The 17,352-nt window shown below is 49.1% G+C and overlaps 2 protein-coding genes across 3 annotated transcripts; both read left to right on the forward strand.

Moving 5' to 3' along the window:
- Window positions 1–301: 301 nt before the first annotated feature.
- Window positions 302–13,200, forward strand: rnf20 (ring finger protein 20, E3 ubiquitin protein ligase). Its single transcript, XM_077022460.1, has 22 exons — window positions 302–454; window positions 771–1,021; window positions 1,213–1,281; window positions 1,386–1,484; window positions 1,660–1,807; window positions 2,087–2,272; window positions 2,396–2,511; window positions 2,682–2,828; window positions 2,950–3,024; window positions 3,147–3,266; window positions 3,509–3,688; window positions 3,885–4,020; window positions 8,808–8,929; window positions 9,021–9,177; window positions 9,301–9,559; window positions 9,660–9,777; window positions 9,968–10,117; window positions 10,393–10,605; window positions 10,776–10,901; window positions 11,143–11,283; window positions 11,419–11,523; window positions 12,463–13,200. The coding sequence occupies exons 2-22, from the start codon at window positions 851–853 to the stop codon at window positions 12,637–12,639; spliced, it is 3,015 nt and encodes a 1,004-aa protein (XP_076878575.1). The 5' UTR covers window positions 302–454; window positions 771–850; the 3' UTR covers window positions 12,640–13,200.
- A 139-nt stretch (window positions 13,201–13,339) lies between these two features.
- LOC143527315 (voltage-gated monoatomic cation channel TMEM109) lies at window positions 13,340–17,343 on the forward strand. Of its 2 annotated transcripts, XM_077022461.1 has the most exons (4): window positions 13,340–14,302; window positions 14,636–14,695; window positions 15,394–15,496; window positions 16,048–17,343. In XM_077022461.1, exons 1-4 carry the CDS (start codon window positions 14,135–14,137, stop codon window positions 16,413–16,415), a joined length of 699 nt encoding a protein of 232 aa, XP_076878576.1. In that variant the 5' UTR covers window positions 13,340–14,134; the 3' UTR covers window positions 16,416–17,343. The 2 variants fall into 2 exon arrangements, with proteins under 2 accessions (XP_076878576.1, XP_076878577.1); XM_077022462.1 differs by lacking the exon at window positions 14,636–14,695.
- Window positions 17,344–17,352: the final 9 nt, after the last annotated feature.

Genomic DNA, 17,352 nt, shown 5'->3' on the forward strand with positions numbered 1-17,352 from the left:
AAGCAGGATCCTGTAGCTACAGGATGGCCACCTTTGACCTTTGGGCAACAATTACGCACATGGGCTGACACACAAACTTTGAACTTCAGCACCGACGGGGAAAGTAATAGATAAGATTACACAGCGGCTTTATTCCGTGGATCGTTTTAACATAATTTTCAATTATACATTTAAAGAAAGATTTTAAACATACACAAACATACAAACAGAATTTTAAACATACACAATGCAACACGTTCAGTGTCTCATGAAAGTTTTGTGTGTGTGTGTGTGTGTGTGTGTGTGTTTTTCTTCTCTTAAACGGTCCTCCCGCCACCTGGTGGCGCTCTAGCGATAACCACGCGTAGCTGACGCAGTTTCCGGTTCCGTGACCAAACCTGCCCCCCCTCCTGCTAGCTAAATGTTCCGCAACATCAACATTTAGAAACTGAACCGATAAACAAACTAAACCGAGGTTGGTGCGCCCAGCAGCTGCCCTCCTACCTCCCTACACTGCGCCCGTTTAAAACGGTTACCTCTGCTGACAGTGTTTTTCATGGCATATCTTTATATTTCCATGTCATATTTTTCTTAGCTTAGCTTATCTGATCAGAACTGTCCGGTTCATTCGTGATCTAGTTAGCTTAGCTGCCTAGCGTTCCTAAACTAGAGCAGAAATCTGCGTATAATCTAGACTTAAAAACGAGTAAATTAGACACCAGCTGTTTTCTTAATACTGATATGTAAATGTAAAGTCTAAAAAAGGTTTAATGACTTCCTTGTGCACTCAGGTTGGGTAGTCACCACTACCTGCTCCTTGTGGGGTTCCTTGTGGTTCCTTGTGGTCCAGAGCGACAGCTGGCAGTAGGAGATGTCTGCTCAGAAGCGCCCTTGTGAGCCCGGTGGTTCTGGCCCGCCCGGCGCCCCACCTGAGAAGCGCAGGGAGAAAGAGGGGGGAGAAGATGTGGAGGGTCTTAATGCAGGGGCAGGGGCAAGCACAGCAGTGGAGACAGTCATCAAACTTGGAGGAGTCTCCAATTCGGTGAGGCGTGTGTGTGAGAGAGAGAGAGAGAGAGAGAGAGAGAGAGAGAGAGAGAGAGAGAGAGAGAGAGAGAGAGAGAGAGTGAGGTGGTACCAGTCATTTTTTTTGTCTGTTTGTCAGTTTGGTTTAATTTTTTTAAATTTCTGACAGAAGAATGCCTTAAACATGTTTATTGGGTGTGTTTATTTTAGGAGGAGCAGGATATTAAGGCACTGCAGGTGAAAAACAGGAAGCTAGGAGAGGCCCTGGACCAAAGACAGGTAAAGCTTTCACACACAGACATGAGTATTAAAATGTGACTGTAGGTCAGTGTTCGCACAAAGCCGCTCATGTGCACATGTATTGTTTTTCTGTCCATTCGAAGGTTATTGAGGATGAGTTGAGGGAAAGAGTGGAAAGACTCGAGACTCGACAGGCTACAGATGACGCTAGTCTGCTTATACTCAACAGATACTGGAACCAGGTATATAACCCCCGGAAAAATTTGATATTGTTGGTCTTATAAGTAACGCCAGAATTATAACTATGTAATACTGGTCGTACGTTTTTAGCCATTTTTGTGTATCACCTTTGAGTTTATAACACCTTTCTGTTATGCCTTTTAATATTTTCTAATGTTCTCCTCATGCTATTCACAGTTTGATGACAATGTGCGGTTAATTGCTTACCGCTACGACCAATCAGGGAGTGAGCCCATTGACAGCCAGCCCAGCGAGGGGCGGAGCCTAAAGCCAGGGACGCCAGAGCCAGATGGGGACTCTAATCAAGAGAGAGCAAAGGACCGAGGTGAGGGCAGCTAGTGAGGGAACGGCCGGCTGTAGGGAGCGAGGCCTTGGAGGTTGGAGTGAAAGGACGCGCTTGGGTGTGGGTGAGATGCAGAGTTAAAATGTGCACCTCGAGGTTGGCGGCGGACTGAGCTTGTGTGTGGACGTTATTCCGAAACCGTAATCCCACACAGAGGGGGAAAAATGAGGGTGCAAAATCTGAGCAGGACGGCGGAGGAAAATGTCCTCGCTTGACAGATCTGACTAGATCCATGTTGTGAATGTGCAACTTGTCCTCCAGGTCAACAGGGGGAGGGGCCGAGCTCGTTTCTGGCCATATTGGCCAGCAGCAGCAGTGAAGAGATGGAAGCCGAACTGCAGGAGAGGGTGGAGTCTAGCTGCAAGCAAGCCACCAACGTGGTGGAGATTTACAAGAGCTTGAAGAGCACCGTAGACCAACTGAGGAAAGACCTGGAGTCTGGCACAGGTGAGGGGTGCAGCGTGGGCATGAGCTCTTGGTGTTTCCTCTTAACAGAAGTGTGTGTGTTTTATTTAAAAAATATGTGTGGGATCACTGCTTATGTAGGGGGGGTGTGTTTGTTGTTTTCAGAGGGAAATACCTGGGAGGTCGGTGCCTGTCTCAACACCCTAGTGGCCAATGAAAATGACCGTCTTCGTCAGCTTACTGACAACCTCAAGCAGAAACATAGTCACATGACCAGCGAGGTGACTGAGCTGTTTGCTGGCTGGGAGAGTTTCATTAGTGTGTTGTTGGTGATGAGATGGGATGAATTAACTGCATCTGTAGCTTTGATGTCAAGGTCTTCATAAGCCAGAAGAGCCTTTTTCAACAAGGTAGTAAAGTGTGTGTGTGTGTGTGCGTTTGTGTGTGTCAGTCACGTTCCCTGGCCCGTGCTGCCACTCGTGCTGATAACAGGATCAGTGAGCTACAGGCACTCATAGAAGAACTGCAGTGGGACACAGAGAAGGTTCGCCGACGTGAGAACCGTCTCAATACACACCTGGGAGAAGTTCTGGAGAGGGTGAGTGTGTCCGTCTACACTGTATGTGCACTGCGTTTGGGTTTGTATTCGCGTTTTACATCTCAAGGCTGATTTTTGTATTATCCCTGTCCGGTATAACAATGTCCCTTACCTTATCCAGGTGAACAGTAAAGGTTATAAGGTGTGTGGTGAGGCCAGCAGTGTGTGTGGGACCATTACCATCAATAAGAGAAAGGTACGAATGTACGATGAAGACTGTTCACATGTGATGCCTCATGCTGATGTAGCAGAGCTCACCGTGGTGGTCGTGGTTTTTACAGTTGTGTTTGTTTCTGCGTCCTTCCCGTGCTGTGGCAGTTTGAGGAGATGAACAGTGAGTTGGAGGAGAACAGGGAACTGGCGGAGAACCGTCTGAGCGAGCTGCAGAAGCTACAGCAGGACCTCCAGGCGGTGGTCCAGGAGAACGGCGGCATGAAGGTATGAGCGTGAACGCGATCGCAGAAAACACTCCCGCACTCACGCCTTCGGTGCCTACTGGTACTGCTATGGTGATACTGGTATGGTGATACTGGTTCCATACTGGTAGTCGCCATGGTTAGGTTTGTCATTGAACTGCGCTGGTTTGCTGAAGTGGAACTGAACAGAGTTAAGCTCAACTCTGGCCACGGTTTGTTAACCGCGAGAGGTGAACAGCACGTTGACGCGCGTCTTCCCCGCAGACGGAGCTGCTGTCCCGGGCGGAGGGACTGGTCAGGGACACTGCGGAGTATCGCTGCCTGCAGTCGCAGTTCTCCGTGCTGTACAACGAGTCTCTGGTGCTGAAAGGCCAGCTAGACGAGACACGAGCTCGCCTCAACACCACCAGAGCCGCCCGCCTCCGTCAGCTCGACCACATGGAGGTATTAGTCCTGCTTGGGCGCACGCGTGTGTGTGTTTGTGAGGAACGATGTGTGTTCTATATGTAGTATCTTACCCCAAATACAAGAAATGATTTACTGAACGATTATACTTCCTGAGCCATGATGGTGATCTCTCATATATCATTTATATTATCATTTGTGTGTGTGTGTGTGTGTGTGTGTGTGTGTTTGCCAGAACGACGAGGTCTCTCTGCAGCGTAAGGTGCGCACGGAGGTGATTCAGCTGGAGGACACCCTCGCACAGGTGCGGAAGGAGTACGAGATGCTGAGGATCGAGTTTGAGCAAACGCTCGCCGCCAACGAGCAAGCAGGTAGGTAGTTCTCTCTCCCTCTAACATACACCACCACACTCCTGTTCTCTCTCTCTCTAACGTACACCACCCCACTCCTGTCCTCTCTCTCTCTCTAACATACACCACCACACTCCTGTTCTCTCTCCCTCTAACGTACACCACCACACTCCTGTTCTCTCTCTCTCTAACGTACACCACCCCACTCCTGTCCTCTCTCTCTCTCTAACATACACCACCACACTCCTGTTCTCTCTCCCTCTAACGTACACCACCACACTCCTGTTCTCTCTCTCTAACGTACACCACCCCACTCCTGTCCTCTCTCTCTCTCTAACATACACCACCACACTCCTGTTCTCTCTCTCTCTAACGTACACCACCACACTCCTGTTCTCTCTCCCTCTAACGTACACCACCCCACTCCTGTCCTCTCTCTCCCTCTAACGTACACCACCACACTCCTGTTCTCTCTCTCCCTCTAACGTACACCACCCCACTCCTGTCCTCTCTCTCCCTCTAACGTACACCACCCCACTCCTGTCCTCTCTCTCTCTAACGTACACCACCACACTCCTGTCCTCTCTCTCCCTCTAACGTACACCACCACACTCCTGTTCTCTCTCTCTCTAACGTACACCACCTCACTCCTGTCCTCTCTCTCTCTCTAACGTACACCACCACACTCCTGTTCTCTCTCTCTCTAACGTACACCACCACACTCCTGTCCTCTCTCTCTCTCTAACGTACACCACCCCACTCCTGTCCTCTCTCTCCCTCTAACGTACACCACCACACTCCTGTCCTCTCTCTCTCTAACGTACACCACCCCACTCCTGTCCTCTCTCTCTCTAACGTACACCACCACACTCCTGTTCTCTCTCTCTCTAACGTACACCACCCCACTCCTGTTCTCTCTCTCTCTAACGTACACCACCCCACTCCTGTCCTCTCTCTCTCTCTAACGTACACCACCACACTCCTGTCCTCTCTCTCTCTAACGTACACCACCCCACTCCTGTCCTCTCTCTCCCTCTAACGTACACCACCCCACTCCTGTCCTCTCTCTCCCTCTAACGTACACCACCACACTCCTGTCCTCTCTCCCTCTAACGTACACCACCACACTCCTGTCCTCTCTCTCTCTAACGTACACCACCACACTCCTGTCCTCTCTCCCTCTAACGTACACCACCACACTCCTGTTCTCTCTCTCTCTAACGTACACCACCACACTCCTGTCCTCTCTCTCTCTCTAACGTACACCACCACACTCCTGTCCTCTCTCTCTCTCTAACGTACACCACCCCACTCCTGTCCTCTCTCCCTCTAACGTACACCACCACACTCCTATTCTCTCTCTCTCTAACGTACACCACCACACTCCTGTCCTCTCTCTCTCTAACGTACACCACCACACTCCTGTCCTCTCTCTCTCTCTAACGTACACCACCCCACTCCTGTGCTCTCTCTCTCTCTAACGTACACCACCCCACTCCTGTCCTCTCTCTCCCTCTAACGTACACCACCACACTCCTGTCCTCTCTCTCTCTAACGTACACCACCCCACTCCTGTCCTCTCTCTCCCTCTAACGTACACCACCACACTCCTTTCCTCTCTCTCCCTCTAACGTACACCACCACACTCCTGTCCTCTCTCTCTCTAACGTACACCACCCCACTCCTGTCCTCTCTCTCCCTCTAACGTACACCACCACACTCCTGTCCTCTCTCTCTCTAACGTACACCACCACACTCCTGTCCTCTCTCTCTCTAACGTACACCACCCCACTCCTGTCCTCTCTCCCTCTAACGTACACCACCACACTCCTGTCCTCTCTCCCTCTAACGTACACCACCACACTCCTGTTCTCTCTCTCCCTAACGTACACCACCACACTCCTGTCCTCTCTCTCTCTCTAACGTACACCACCCCACTCCTGTCCTCTCTCTCTCTCTAACGTACACCACCCCACTCCTGTCCTCTCTCCCTCTAACGTACACCACCACACTCCTGTTCTCTCTCTCTCTAACGTACACCACCCCACTCCTGTCCTCTCTCTCCCTCTAACGTACACCACCACACTCCTGTCCTCTCTCTCCCTCTAACGTACACCACCCCACTCCTGTCCTCTCTCTCTCTAACGTACACCACCACACTCCTGTCCTCTCTCTCTCTAATGTACACCACCACACTCCTGTCCTCTCTCTCTCTCTAACGTACACCACCACACTCCTGTCCTCTCTCTCTCTAACGTACACCACCACACTCCTGTCCTCTCTCCCTCTAACGTACACCACCACACTCCTGTTCTCTCTCTCTCTAACGTACACCACCACACTCCTGTCCTCTCTCTCTCTCTAACGTACACCACCCCACTCCTGTTCTCTCTCTCTCTAACATACACCACCCCACTCCTGTCCTCTCTCCCTCTAACGTACACCACCACACTCCTGTCCTCTCTCTCTCTAACGTACACCACCACACTCCTGTCCTCTCTCTCTCTCTAACGTACACCACCACACTCCTGTCCTCTCTCTCTCTAACGTACACCACCACACTCCTGTCCTCTCTCCCTCTAACGTACACCACCACACGCCTGTTCTCTCTCTCTCTAACGTACACCACCACACTCCTGTTCTCTCTCTCTCTAACGTACACCACCCCACTCCTGTCCTCTCTCTCTCTCTAACGTACACCACCCCACTCCTGTCCTCTCTCTCCCTCTAACGTACACCACCCCACTCCTGTCCTCTCTCTCTCTCTAACGTACACCACCCCACTCCTGTCCTCTCTCTCCCTCTAACGTACACCACCCCACTCCTGTCCTCTCTCTCTCTCTAACGTACACCACCCCACTCCTGTCCTCTCTCTCTCTAACGTACACCACCACACTCCTGTCCTCTCTCTCTCTAACGTACACCACCCCACTCCTGTCCTCTCTCTCTCTAACGTACACCACCACACTCCTGTCCTCTCTCTCTCTAACGTACACCACCACACGCCTGTTCTCTCTCTCTCTAACGTACACCACCACACGCCTGTTCTCTCTCTCTCTAACGTACACCACCACACTCCTGTCCTCTCTCTCTCTCTAACATACACCACCCCACTCCTGTTCTCTCTCTCTCTAACATACACCACCCCACTCCTGTTCTCTCTCTCTCTCTAACGTACACCACCCCACTCCTGTCCTCTCTCTCTCTCTAACGTACACCACCCCACTCCTGTCCTCTCTCTCCCTCTAACGTACACCACCCCACTCCTGTCCTCTCTCTCTCTCTAACGTACACCACCCCACTCCTGTCCTCTCTCTCCCTCTAACGTACACCACCCCACTCCTGTCCTCTCTCTCTCTCTAACGTACACCACCCCACTCCTGTCCTCTCTCTCTCTAACGTACACCACCACACTCCTGTCCTCTCTCTCTCTAACGTACACCACCCCACTCCTGTCCTCTCTCTCTCTAATGTACACCACCACACTCCTGTCCTCTCTCTCTCTAACGTACACCACCACACTCCTGTCCTCTCTCTCTCTAACGTACACCACCACACTCCTGTCCTCTCTCTCTCTAACGTACACCACCACACTCCTGTCCTCTCTCTCTCTCTAACGTACACCACCCCACTCCTGTCCTCTCTCTCTCTCTAACGTACACCACCCCACTCCTGTCCTCTCTCTCCCTCTAACGTACACCACCCCACTCCTGTCCTCTCTCTCTCTAACGTACACCACCCCACTCCTGTCCTCTCTCTCCCTCTAACGTACACCACCCCACTCCTGTCCTCTCTCTCTCTCTAACGTACACCACCACACTCCTGTCCTCTCTCTCTCTAACGTACACCACCACACTCCTGTCCTCTCTCTCTCTCTAACGTACACCACCACACTCCTGTCCTCTCTCTCTCTAACGTACACCACCACACTCCTGTCCTCTCTCTCTCTAACGTACACCACCACACTCCTGTCCTCTCTCTCCTTCTAACGTACACCACCACACTCCTGTCCTCTCTCTCTCTAACGTACACCACCCCACTCCTGTCCTCTCTCTCCCTCTAACGTACACCACCCCACTCCTGTCCTCTCTCTCTCTAACGTACACCACCACACTCCTGTCCTCTCTCCCTCTAACGTACACCACCCCACTCCTGTCCTCTCTCTCTCTCTCTAACGTACACCACCCCACTCCTGTCCTCTCTCTCTCTCTAACGTACACCACCCCACTCCTGTCCTCTCTCTCCCTCTAACGTACACCACCCCACTCCTGTCCTCTCTCTCCCTCTAACGTACACCACCCCACTCCTGTTCTCTCTCTCTCTCTCTCTCTCTCTCTCTCTCTCTCTCTCTCTCTCTCTAACGTACACCACCCCACTCCTGTCCTCTCTCCCTCTAACGTACACCACCCCACTCCTGTTCTCTCTCTCTCTAACGTACACCACCACACTCCTGTCCTCTCTCTCTCTCTCTAACGTACACCACCCCACTCCTGTCCTCTCTCTCCCTCTAACGTACACCACCTCACTCCTGTCCTCTCTCTCCCTCTAACGTACACCACCCCACTCCTGTCCTCTCTCTCCCTCTAACGTACACCACCCCACTCCTGTCCTCTCTCTCCCTCTAACGTACACCACCCCACTCCTGTTCTCTCTCTCTCTCTCTCTCTCTCTCTCTCTCTCTCTCTCTCTCTCTAACGTACACCACCCCACTCCTGTCCTCTCTCCCTCTAACGTACACCACCCCACTCCTGTTCTCTCTCTCTCTCTCTCTCACGTACACCACCCCACTTCCGTTCTCTCCCCTTAAGGCCCCATAAACCGAGAGATGCGTCACCTCATCAGCACGCTACAGACGCACAACCAGCAGATGAAGGGCGAGGTGGTCAAATACAAGCTCAGGCTCCGAGAATCCCAGCAAGATCTCAACCAGGTGAGGACACTCGCACTTGGCCAGAAGAGGAGCTTGGTGGCATAGTGGCAAAGTGGAAGTGATGTCATACAGAGGTGTTTATCACTTCCAGGTTCGCATTGCAAAGGGCAGCGCTGCCCTCCAATCACAGTCGAGCACAGAGATGGACGTTAAAGAAGAGACCGCCTCCCCTTTAACGCCTGCCACCTCTGGTGATGTCATTGTGAAGGCAGGACCAGACAATGGTTCAGGCACACCCACAAGCACTGGTGAGGCCTGACTGACACCTTTTACATTATTTTAATGCTGAGAATGAATAAATGCTGATTTTTATAACAGACATTTATAACAGACTGGATTGGATGATTGTGTGCTGATTTGCATCTCTTTAGGCTTCTCAGTGAAGACTGAACCTGGAACTGAATCAGAAGGCAGTGTGAAAGAGGACGAGAAAGAGAAGGAGAAAGAAAAGGAGAAAGAACAGAGAGAAAGAGAGAGGCTGACTCGTGGGAGTGGTGTTGGTGGACTGGTGAAGGAGGAGAAGGAGAAGCCAGGCACTAGCAGTGGCCAATCAGAAGATCCACCAGCTGTTATTGGTGGGCCCAAGCGTAAGGAGATGGAGCAACTGAAGATCATCAGGACAGAGCTGAAGTAAGTCGTACTGATGCCTTCAGTGATACTAATGTCAGAAGTGTTCATGATTGTAATGGTGGTGATGATGATGATGATGGTGGTGATGGTGGTGATGCAGGAAAGCCCAGGAGTCTCAGAGGGAGATGAAGCTCTTGCTGGATATGTATCGTTCTGCACCTAAAGAGCAGAGGGACAAGGTGCAACTCATGGCTGCAGAGAAAAAGTCCAAGGCTGAGGTACACACACACACACACACACACACACACACACACACACACTCATACATACGAGATCCGCAAATAAGCAAACATTCACTAATTTAATATTGTGTCAACCATCACTTGCGTTCCCATGTTAACGGAATTGGGAAGCTGCCTGTGGATGTTAAACGCTCCTGTCGTGTGTGTGTGTGCGTGTGTGCGTCAGGCGGAGGAACTCCGTCAGCGTCTGCGGGAACTGGAGGAGAGAGAGAGGAGGGAGGGGAAGAAAATGGCAGATGAGGAGGCCCTGAGGAAGATCCGCTCCGTGGAGGAGCAGATCGACGTCCTCAACAAGAAACTCTCCATTGCCAAGCAGGTGAGTCCTTCTGTTCCTTGGGCAGGGCCTCCTTCCAGCGACGCTCCTACCAGTATCAGGAGAGTGATGTGTGTGTGTGTGTGTGTGTGTGTGTGGGTGTGTGTGTGGGTGTGTGTGTGTGTGTGTGTGTGTGTGTGTGTGTGGGTGTGGGTGTGGGTGTGGGTGTGGGTGTGGGTGTGGGTGTGGGTGTGTGTGTGGGTGTGTGTGTGGGTGTGTGTGTGGGTGTGTGTGTGGGTGTGTGCGTGGGTGTGTGCGTGCGTGCGTGTGCTGGTCAGGAGGAGGATGCCCTGCTGAGCGAGATGGACGTCACGGGCCAGGCCTTTGAGGACATGCAGGAGCAGAATATCCGTCTGATGCAGCAGCTGAGGGAGAAGGACGACGCCAACTTCAAGCTGATGAGCGAACGCATCAAGTCCAACCAGATCCACAAGCTCCTCAAAGAGGAGAAGGAGGAGCTGGCTGATCAGCTGCTCACGCTCAAGACCCAGGTGGGCGGGGCACGGGGCGGGGCTTGAGCCGCGCATTTGCATGTCGGCTGTGGAACCTGAATATTTCGCCGCGTTGTTCGAGGCCGAATGTCGTCTGGATGAGCACTTTTAAGTCCTTTATCCTTTTACCGTTTTTCCTTTCTTTCTCTCTTGCTCTCTCTTTCTCCAAGGTGGATGCCCAGCTCCAGGTTGTGAGAAAGCTGGAGGAGAAAGAGCGCCTCCTGCAGGGCACCATTAGTGCTGCAGAGAGAGAACTCTCACTGCGAACACAAGCTCTAGACATGAACAAGCGTAAGGTACACACCGACCACATTCATGAGTCCAGCTTGCTTTCTGGTAGACCATGAAGGTTTCATCACACACACACTTCTTATTGCTTTGGAGTACCAGAAATGACGCAAATCCTGAGGAACAACATGAAAGTTCCTCACTCTAGAGTAACTCGTGTGTGTGTGTGTGTGTGTGTGTGTGTGTGTGTGTGTGTGTGTGTGTGTGTGTGTGTGTGTGTGTGTGTGTGTGTGTGTGTGTTCATTCCAGGCTCAGGAGTCTGCACTACAGTCAGAAGAGTTGCGGGCTCAGCTGGAGGGCGTGCAACAGAGACTGAACGCGGTTCGAGAAGAGGTGGTCGAGAACAGCATCTCCAGAGAGAAAGAGTCCTTTAACGCCCGCCGTGCACAGGTGGACACGCCCATCACCCTACATCAGCAAATCGCTAGCAAGAACACCATTACTAAACCACTCAAAGTGCTTGCATTGAGACTGCATTGTAAACGCGTAAATGAGCTGACGTGTAACCTCCCCTTCTTTAATTAGGAGGACATTTCCAAACTTCGCAGAAAAATCGAGAAAGCCAAGAAACCTGCAGAGAACATTCGCAATGGGGATGAGATCCTTAACGAGGAAATTAACGATTACAAGGTAGGAAGTGAAGCGGGTCTATCGTTGCTCTCGCCAAAAGCAGAGAGCCCGTGGCCTGGTCGTTTCCACTAGCATGGCTCACCTCTGGTTAGCCATGCAGGTCCTCCTCAAAAGTAGAACATTACTAAGCTCAATGACTACAGGACAGAAGCCATGACCACTGTATTCATGAAGGTCTTTGAACGCTTGGTCCTACCCCACCTGAAGGACATCACATATCTTCTGTTGGATCCTCTGCAGTTTGCATACAGAGCAAACGGGTCTCATAGCCAACAGTGATGAGCGATGTCTACAGAAAGGAAGCAAACACCTTCTGCCGAACATGCAAAAAACTGTAGAGATGGTGGTTGATTTCAGGCACAACCCCTCACCCATACCAACATGAATGGCTCTGTGGTTTCCACTGGGGAGTCACTTCAGTTTCTGGGCAACACCATATCCAAAGTGGGAGAGGAAGACAAAGCCCATCGTCAAGTGCTCAGCAGAAAATGTTCATCCTAGACGTCTCTTTCAGACGCGTCCCTCTGTCCGAATGCTCGGGGCTGTCTAAGCCAACACAAAAAGACATGCCAACAGCTCTTTCCCCAGAGCTGAAGCCGTCCTTAACCACAGCGGACACTAAGCGATCAAACCCCCTATATTGTATGACCGTGTAATGCTGTTTGTACTGATGTAAATAGTATAAATTTTCTCAACTGCATATGAACAAAACACATCCTAGCTCCTCTCAATGACCCTTTATTATTATTTATCCTATACTTTTAGTCTATTTATCTCCTTTTTCATCTCTTCCAAGTCGTAATTTTCTCTAGTTAAACACGGTCTGTTCAGTGTGTTACATGTCATACACGTGTGCTCGCACCAGAACAAATTCCTTGTGTGTGTACCATACTTGCTGAATAAAGTGATTCTGATTCTCACGTGCGCTTCTTTCCACAGGCACGTCTGACGTGTCCCTGCTGTAACTCGCGGGTGAAGGACGCCGTGCTGACCAAGTGCTTCCACGTCTTCTGCTTCGAGTGCGTGAAGACGCGCTACGACACCCGTCAGAGGAAATGCCCCAAGTGCAACGCTGCTTTCGGTGCCAACGACTTCCATCGCATCTACATCGAATAGGCCCTCGGTCTTTACCGGCCATAGGGCCGACGTCACGTCACCCCTTCTCCCCCTCAAACCTCCCACCAACTGCGGTGGTGTTGGGTTCACTAGATGTAGATTATTTTCTTTTTGCTATGAAGGGTGTTCTGTTGTTGAGGTCCTTAGCTCACAGCAAGGCATCACCAGCCACAAACCCACATTCCGTCATCTTTCCCTGCTCAAGTACAGAGGGTCGTGGGAAGCGAGATTGCCATTTTGGTTTATGGAGCAACTTGGCCTGAATGGACCAGTTCCCGTTTGCTATCGCTCCATCCCACCTCAACCGGGTCGGCTTCCCAGTCCTCAGGGCTTGGTGTCTCCATCAACGTCGTTAGCGATAGTCTAGAGACTTGCTCTGAACTGCCTGATAGACTGCCGAGTAGTTTATTAGCAGGCAAGAAATATTCGAGTCTCTTAGACGCTTATTTTTTGTACTTTTACGTTGTTGTTTTTTTATTTTCAAAACTGCCTAGTTATGATGGTCGAGTGATTTGCTTGTTGCAATTCATTAAAATACTGTTGAGCTGTGTATTTCTGATTTTGGTGCGTTGTTGTCTGTTCTAAAGCATCTTTTCCTCAGACTAACTGAATGATTTAAGGCCACACTCTTCCCAACTGGGTTTGTCACCACCATGATTCATTCACTCCTGTTGGGCAGTCACGGAGGCGACTTGGGTTTCAGTCCATTACCGCTCGCCTCCTGAAGGGAAGTTGTGTGTGTGTTTTTTTTTTTTTTTTTTTTTTTTTTGCTTTTTTGCAGAATAGCCACATAACTGCTTTAGTACTTTCGAGTTGTACAACTCTGAACAAGTAAATTTTGCGGTTTAATCGAACGGTGTCGTTTTCTTTACCGCTGACCACAAACTGGAGTTTAAACCCCTTTCTGTTCGTATTGTATCATTGCGAGTTTCCTTGCGAGCGTTGTAATAAAAATCGACGGTTTACTTTCTTATAATGTACATAATGAAAGGTTTGTGTTCAACCTTTTTACATAAGAGCTAATTTTAACTTCTTCACTACCTAATATAGTCAACGGGGGATTATTTTGAAGTCCCCTTGACCTTGCGCTCGGTCGCTTTTTTACAGTCAAACCCTGAAAAGAAGGAAGTCACGATAACCTAATGAACGGACTGCCAAATCGTGCTGCATAGTTGATAAACTTTTAAACCTTGTTACTTGTCCACTGATTTTCAGTTTTTACAGCCTAAACCTGTAGCACCGAAACAGATATTTCACTTGTCATTTGTGGCTACTTTGGAAGCACTTGACACTCGCATTTGACCGGAAAGTGACCGAAATTGAGTGCAGTTGTAGTGCGGTAATATTTCAACGTTTTAATTGTTTTTGTCATATATGTTTTTGTCGGTTTTTAGATAATTTTAATTGTATTTTTTTGCAAAAAAAAACTCGTACACTCTAAAAAGTGATTTGTAACGCTTTATCTAATCGCAACGGTGCGCTAAACTGGGCAAAGATGCTCGGTTTGGGGCTCGCCGTTCTGGCCCTAACAGCGGCATGTTATGGGGGAACTACGCCGCAGGAGGAGACCTCCAGCCGGGGTTCGGGCGGCTCTGGGCCCGCCCTCTCTGTCCTCATCGACGAGTACAATCTTGGCAGCCAGGCAATTGAAGCTTTTTTTACGGTGAGTTTCAGAACAAAACAGTACTTAAAATGGCTAATTCACGGATAGTTTGTTAGCTTTTTTTCTCTTTACTGATTTCTACAGCTTTATTTTTCTATTACCGCCTAAATCATTCGGAATTATTACCCTCAACTCATTCAGATTAACTCATTTAATAGATGTTTCATTTATTTGAGCCCTTGAATAGTGAAATCACGTGTGTTCGTCCCTTTTTCTTCTCCCATTTTGTTCCTCTACTAATGCTTCTCTGTCCCTCCCCTCGCCCTAATTTCACTTTCTCTTATGTCCTCCAACCACTTCACCCCCCCATCCAACTCCAACGTCTTGACCCAGAACACACTAGGGTACCTCGAATCACTGTGTGGGCAAGAGACCGTCCACACTGGTGTCATGGTAAGAGAGGTCTATGCAAAGCAGTCTGCACCGCTGGCTTGACTGGTGAGCATGTGGGTACAGTGGTACACTGACTGTGTTTTCAACCCTGCTCTCAGTCTGCTTTGACCTGCGTGAAAGCAACAGGTGCATTGAAGCGCTGTCTGTAGGTACATTCACCCATGTTTATTGTGATTTTATTTAGCCCAGCTGCCTGTTTGTTACCTTGGAGCAGACTGTGACAGGTGTTAAATACCATATTATTTAGCAGACTGTCCTTGTAGCAGGAATAATATGCGCATGTGAGTATTCAGTGTCAAGTGCATGGCTGTCAGGTGATATTTTTTATTTATTTATTTATTTTGGGGGGGGGGGGTATTGCAGCTGTCCCTCTGACATGTGGACACACACACAGCCTTTCAAACACTCATTGTGCTTTCACCACAGGGTACACAGACACACATCTTAACCCCAAATTCTGCAAAACCCACTTTCTTCAAACAAACTGATCATCTTATCTGACACTTTTTTTATCAAGCAGCCTGAATGGTCATTGTGTGGTTGAGTGACGCAAAGCTGGTTAATGATCACTGATGTGCAGCTAGATTGATCCTGTTATCTTACCATGAGTAAAATCCAGCAGATTTTCAAGGCTCCGCTCTGCCACGTTCTCGCTGCGGTCTGACGTCCATTCCCCTTTGCTCTGCGTCCCTGTGTAGTTTGTGGAGATGGTGCTACGGTTCGTGGCGGAAGGCGCTGCCAGTGGACTCAACGTCATCGCCGTTTACGTGTCGGAGATTCTCCGTGTGACCGGAGTAGGGGGTGAGTACACTGACACACCCACCAGCGAGTTCAAACCACAACTAACGGCTAGAACACAGCACCCAACACTTTGGTTTCTAGTGAGACTCAGGAAGCTATTGAAAAGGGCAGTCCACTCCAAACAAGACCAGACAAATCCGAGGTCCGGAATTTCAGAACAGCAGACAGTAAAAGTACTTACCAAGTGTTCCAGGTGACCATCCCTCCCAAATTATTGCTTTTGTCTATGAAAGTGCGTCTGTGGCAGTGAAGCTAATGAATACAAGACTCTAGAGCATCATTTGATCAAATTCATTTGTTGACTGGTCACTGAAGGCATCACACTTCCCTGTTGAAGAACTTTCTCCCAAAATTAGCAGTTTGATACTCAAATAGTCAAATATGAGAAATTAATCACTATTTATAACAACACACTTGTGCACATACTTCAGGATGTTTTACATGGAGGGGAAATCACTGCGGTCCTTATTTAAGTGGCCACGGTGTCAGCAGTGAGATCTTCTGTGATTCTAGTGTTTTCTTCCTCTCTCCTGTGCCTCCTGTTCTTTCAGATCCAGTGTCGATCCCACACTTCACTCCTGAGGGTGTGTTCTCGGTTGCCAAGTGGGCACTCATAGCGGTGATTGGCTACTGGCTTGTGTGTGTCGTGCTGCGTGTTGCCATGGCGCTGCTGAAGCGGGTGTTCTGGCTGCTGAAGCTGGTCGTGGTCGCGCGAATCTTTGTGCGTATCGTCAGCGATCCGAACGCCTCCCCCGAAACCACGGCGACGCGCCTGTCCGTGCTGGTGGTCTTCTGCGCCGTCGTGAGCGTGGCCACCAGGGCCGCCAGTGGGACGAACTTGCAGTGGATGGAGAATCGCCTGAAGAGCTTGGAGGAACGCATCAAAGTGTTGGAGAAGACAAAATGGAGCGATGACTGACTAAATACAAAAGAGATGGATGGAAAAACTGAAGATGGACAGAGGAGAGAGGGCAGCAAGTATGTTTTGAGTGCTGCCATAAAGAATAAATACACTAGGTGTTTATAAATGGAAAACTATTGTGCATTTTTAATCTTATTTTCTTAATACTCTGCTTATTTGATTCTTTGGGAAGTTAAAGTCCATTTAATTTTCAGAACTTTTTTTTTGTTAAGTTAGCAAGAAACTCTAGTTCTTAGTTGTTATTGTGATTTCAGAATTGTTCTCTACAAAAACTTGTAATCCATGTGTGAAAAATGACCCATGGCTTCGGATACAAGAGCCTCTTCAGAGATATTCGAGGCTCCTCTGCACTGGAAATAGAGGCTTAATATTGTTTTTTTTTTCATGTTTGATATCATTGATGCTCAGTATTAAAGGGTAAAACTGACTTGCTGGAATAGATACAGGAAACCACTGTACTGTACATAGAGGGATGTTTCTGGGATCCCGCAGTGATGATTGTACACACACCATTTTAGAAACCGTACTTGAGCAGGAATGTGAGGTGTGCGATACCTAGAAGGCAAAGACACCAGAACAAATCTGTGCCAACTCCATTAACACAGCTTCTCTCTTGTAGTTGTCCAACTGGTCGAGTTTTCTGAACATGCTTTTAAAGTTTACAAAAAGAAAAGTACATATAATACTTTAAAATACTGGTAGACTACAACAGTATTTTGAACAGCACTCTTAGCCAGTGAGCTGATCACTGAAAAATGAATCACCATAGTTAGAACTTACCGGTTACTTCAATGCCTTTTGACATGTCACTTTATTCATTATTAAACTTTATTAAGCTTACAAATGCACAAAACTACCTTTCTTTTGGTATAGGGTGGTGTAGGTCCTGACTGGTGGTGTCTATACAGTGCCAGTGGTAGGTACCGAGAAGATA

Source organism: Brachyhypopomus gauderio, chromosome 11 (genome assembly GCF_052324685.1).
Source record: "Brachyhypopomus gauderio isolate BG-103 chromosome 11, BGAUD_0.2, whole genome shotgun sequence".
Taxonomy (NCBI): domain Eukaryota; kingdom Metazoa; phylum Chordata; class Actinopteri; order Gymnotiformes; family Hypopomidae; genus Brachyhypopomus; species Brachyhypopomus gauderio.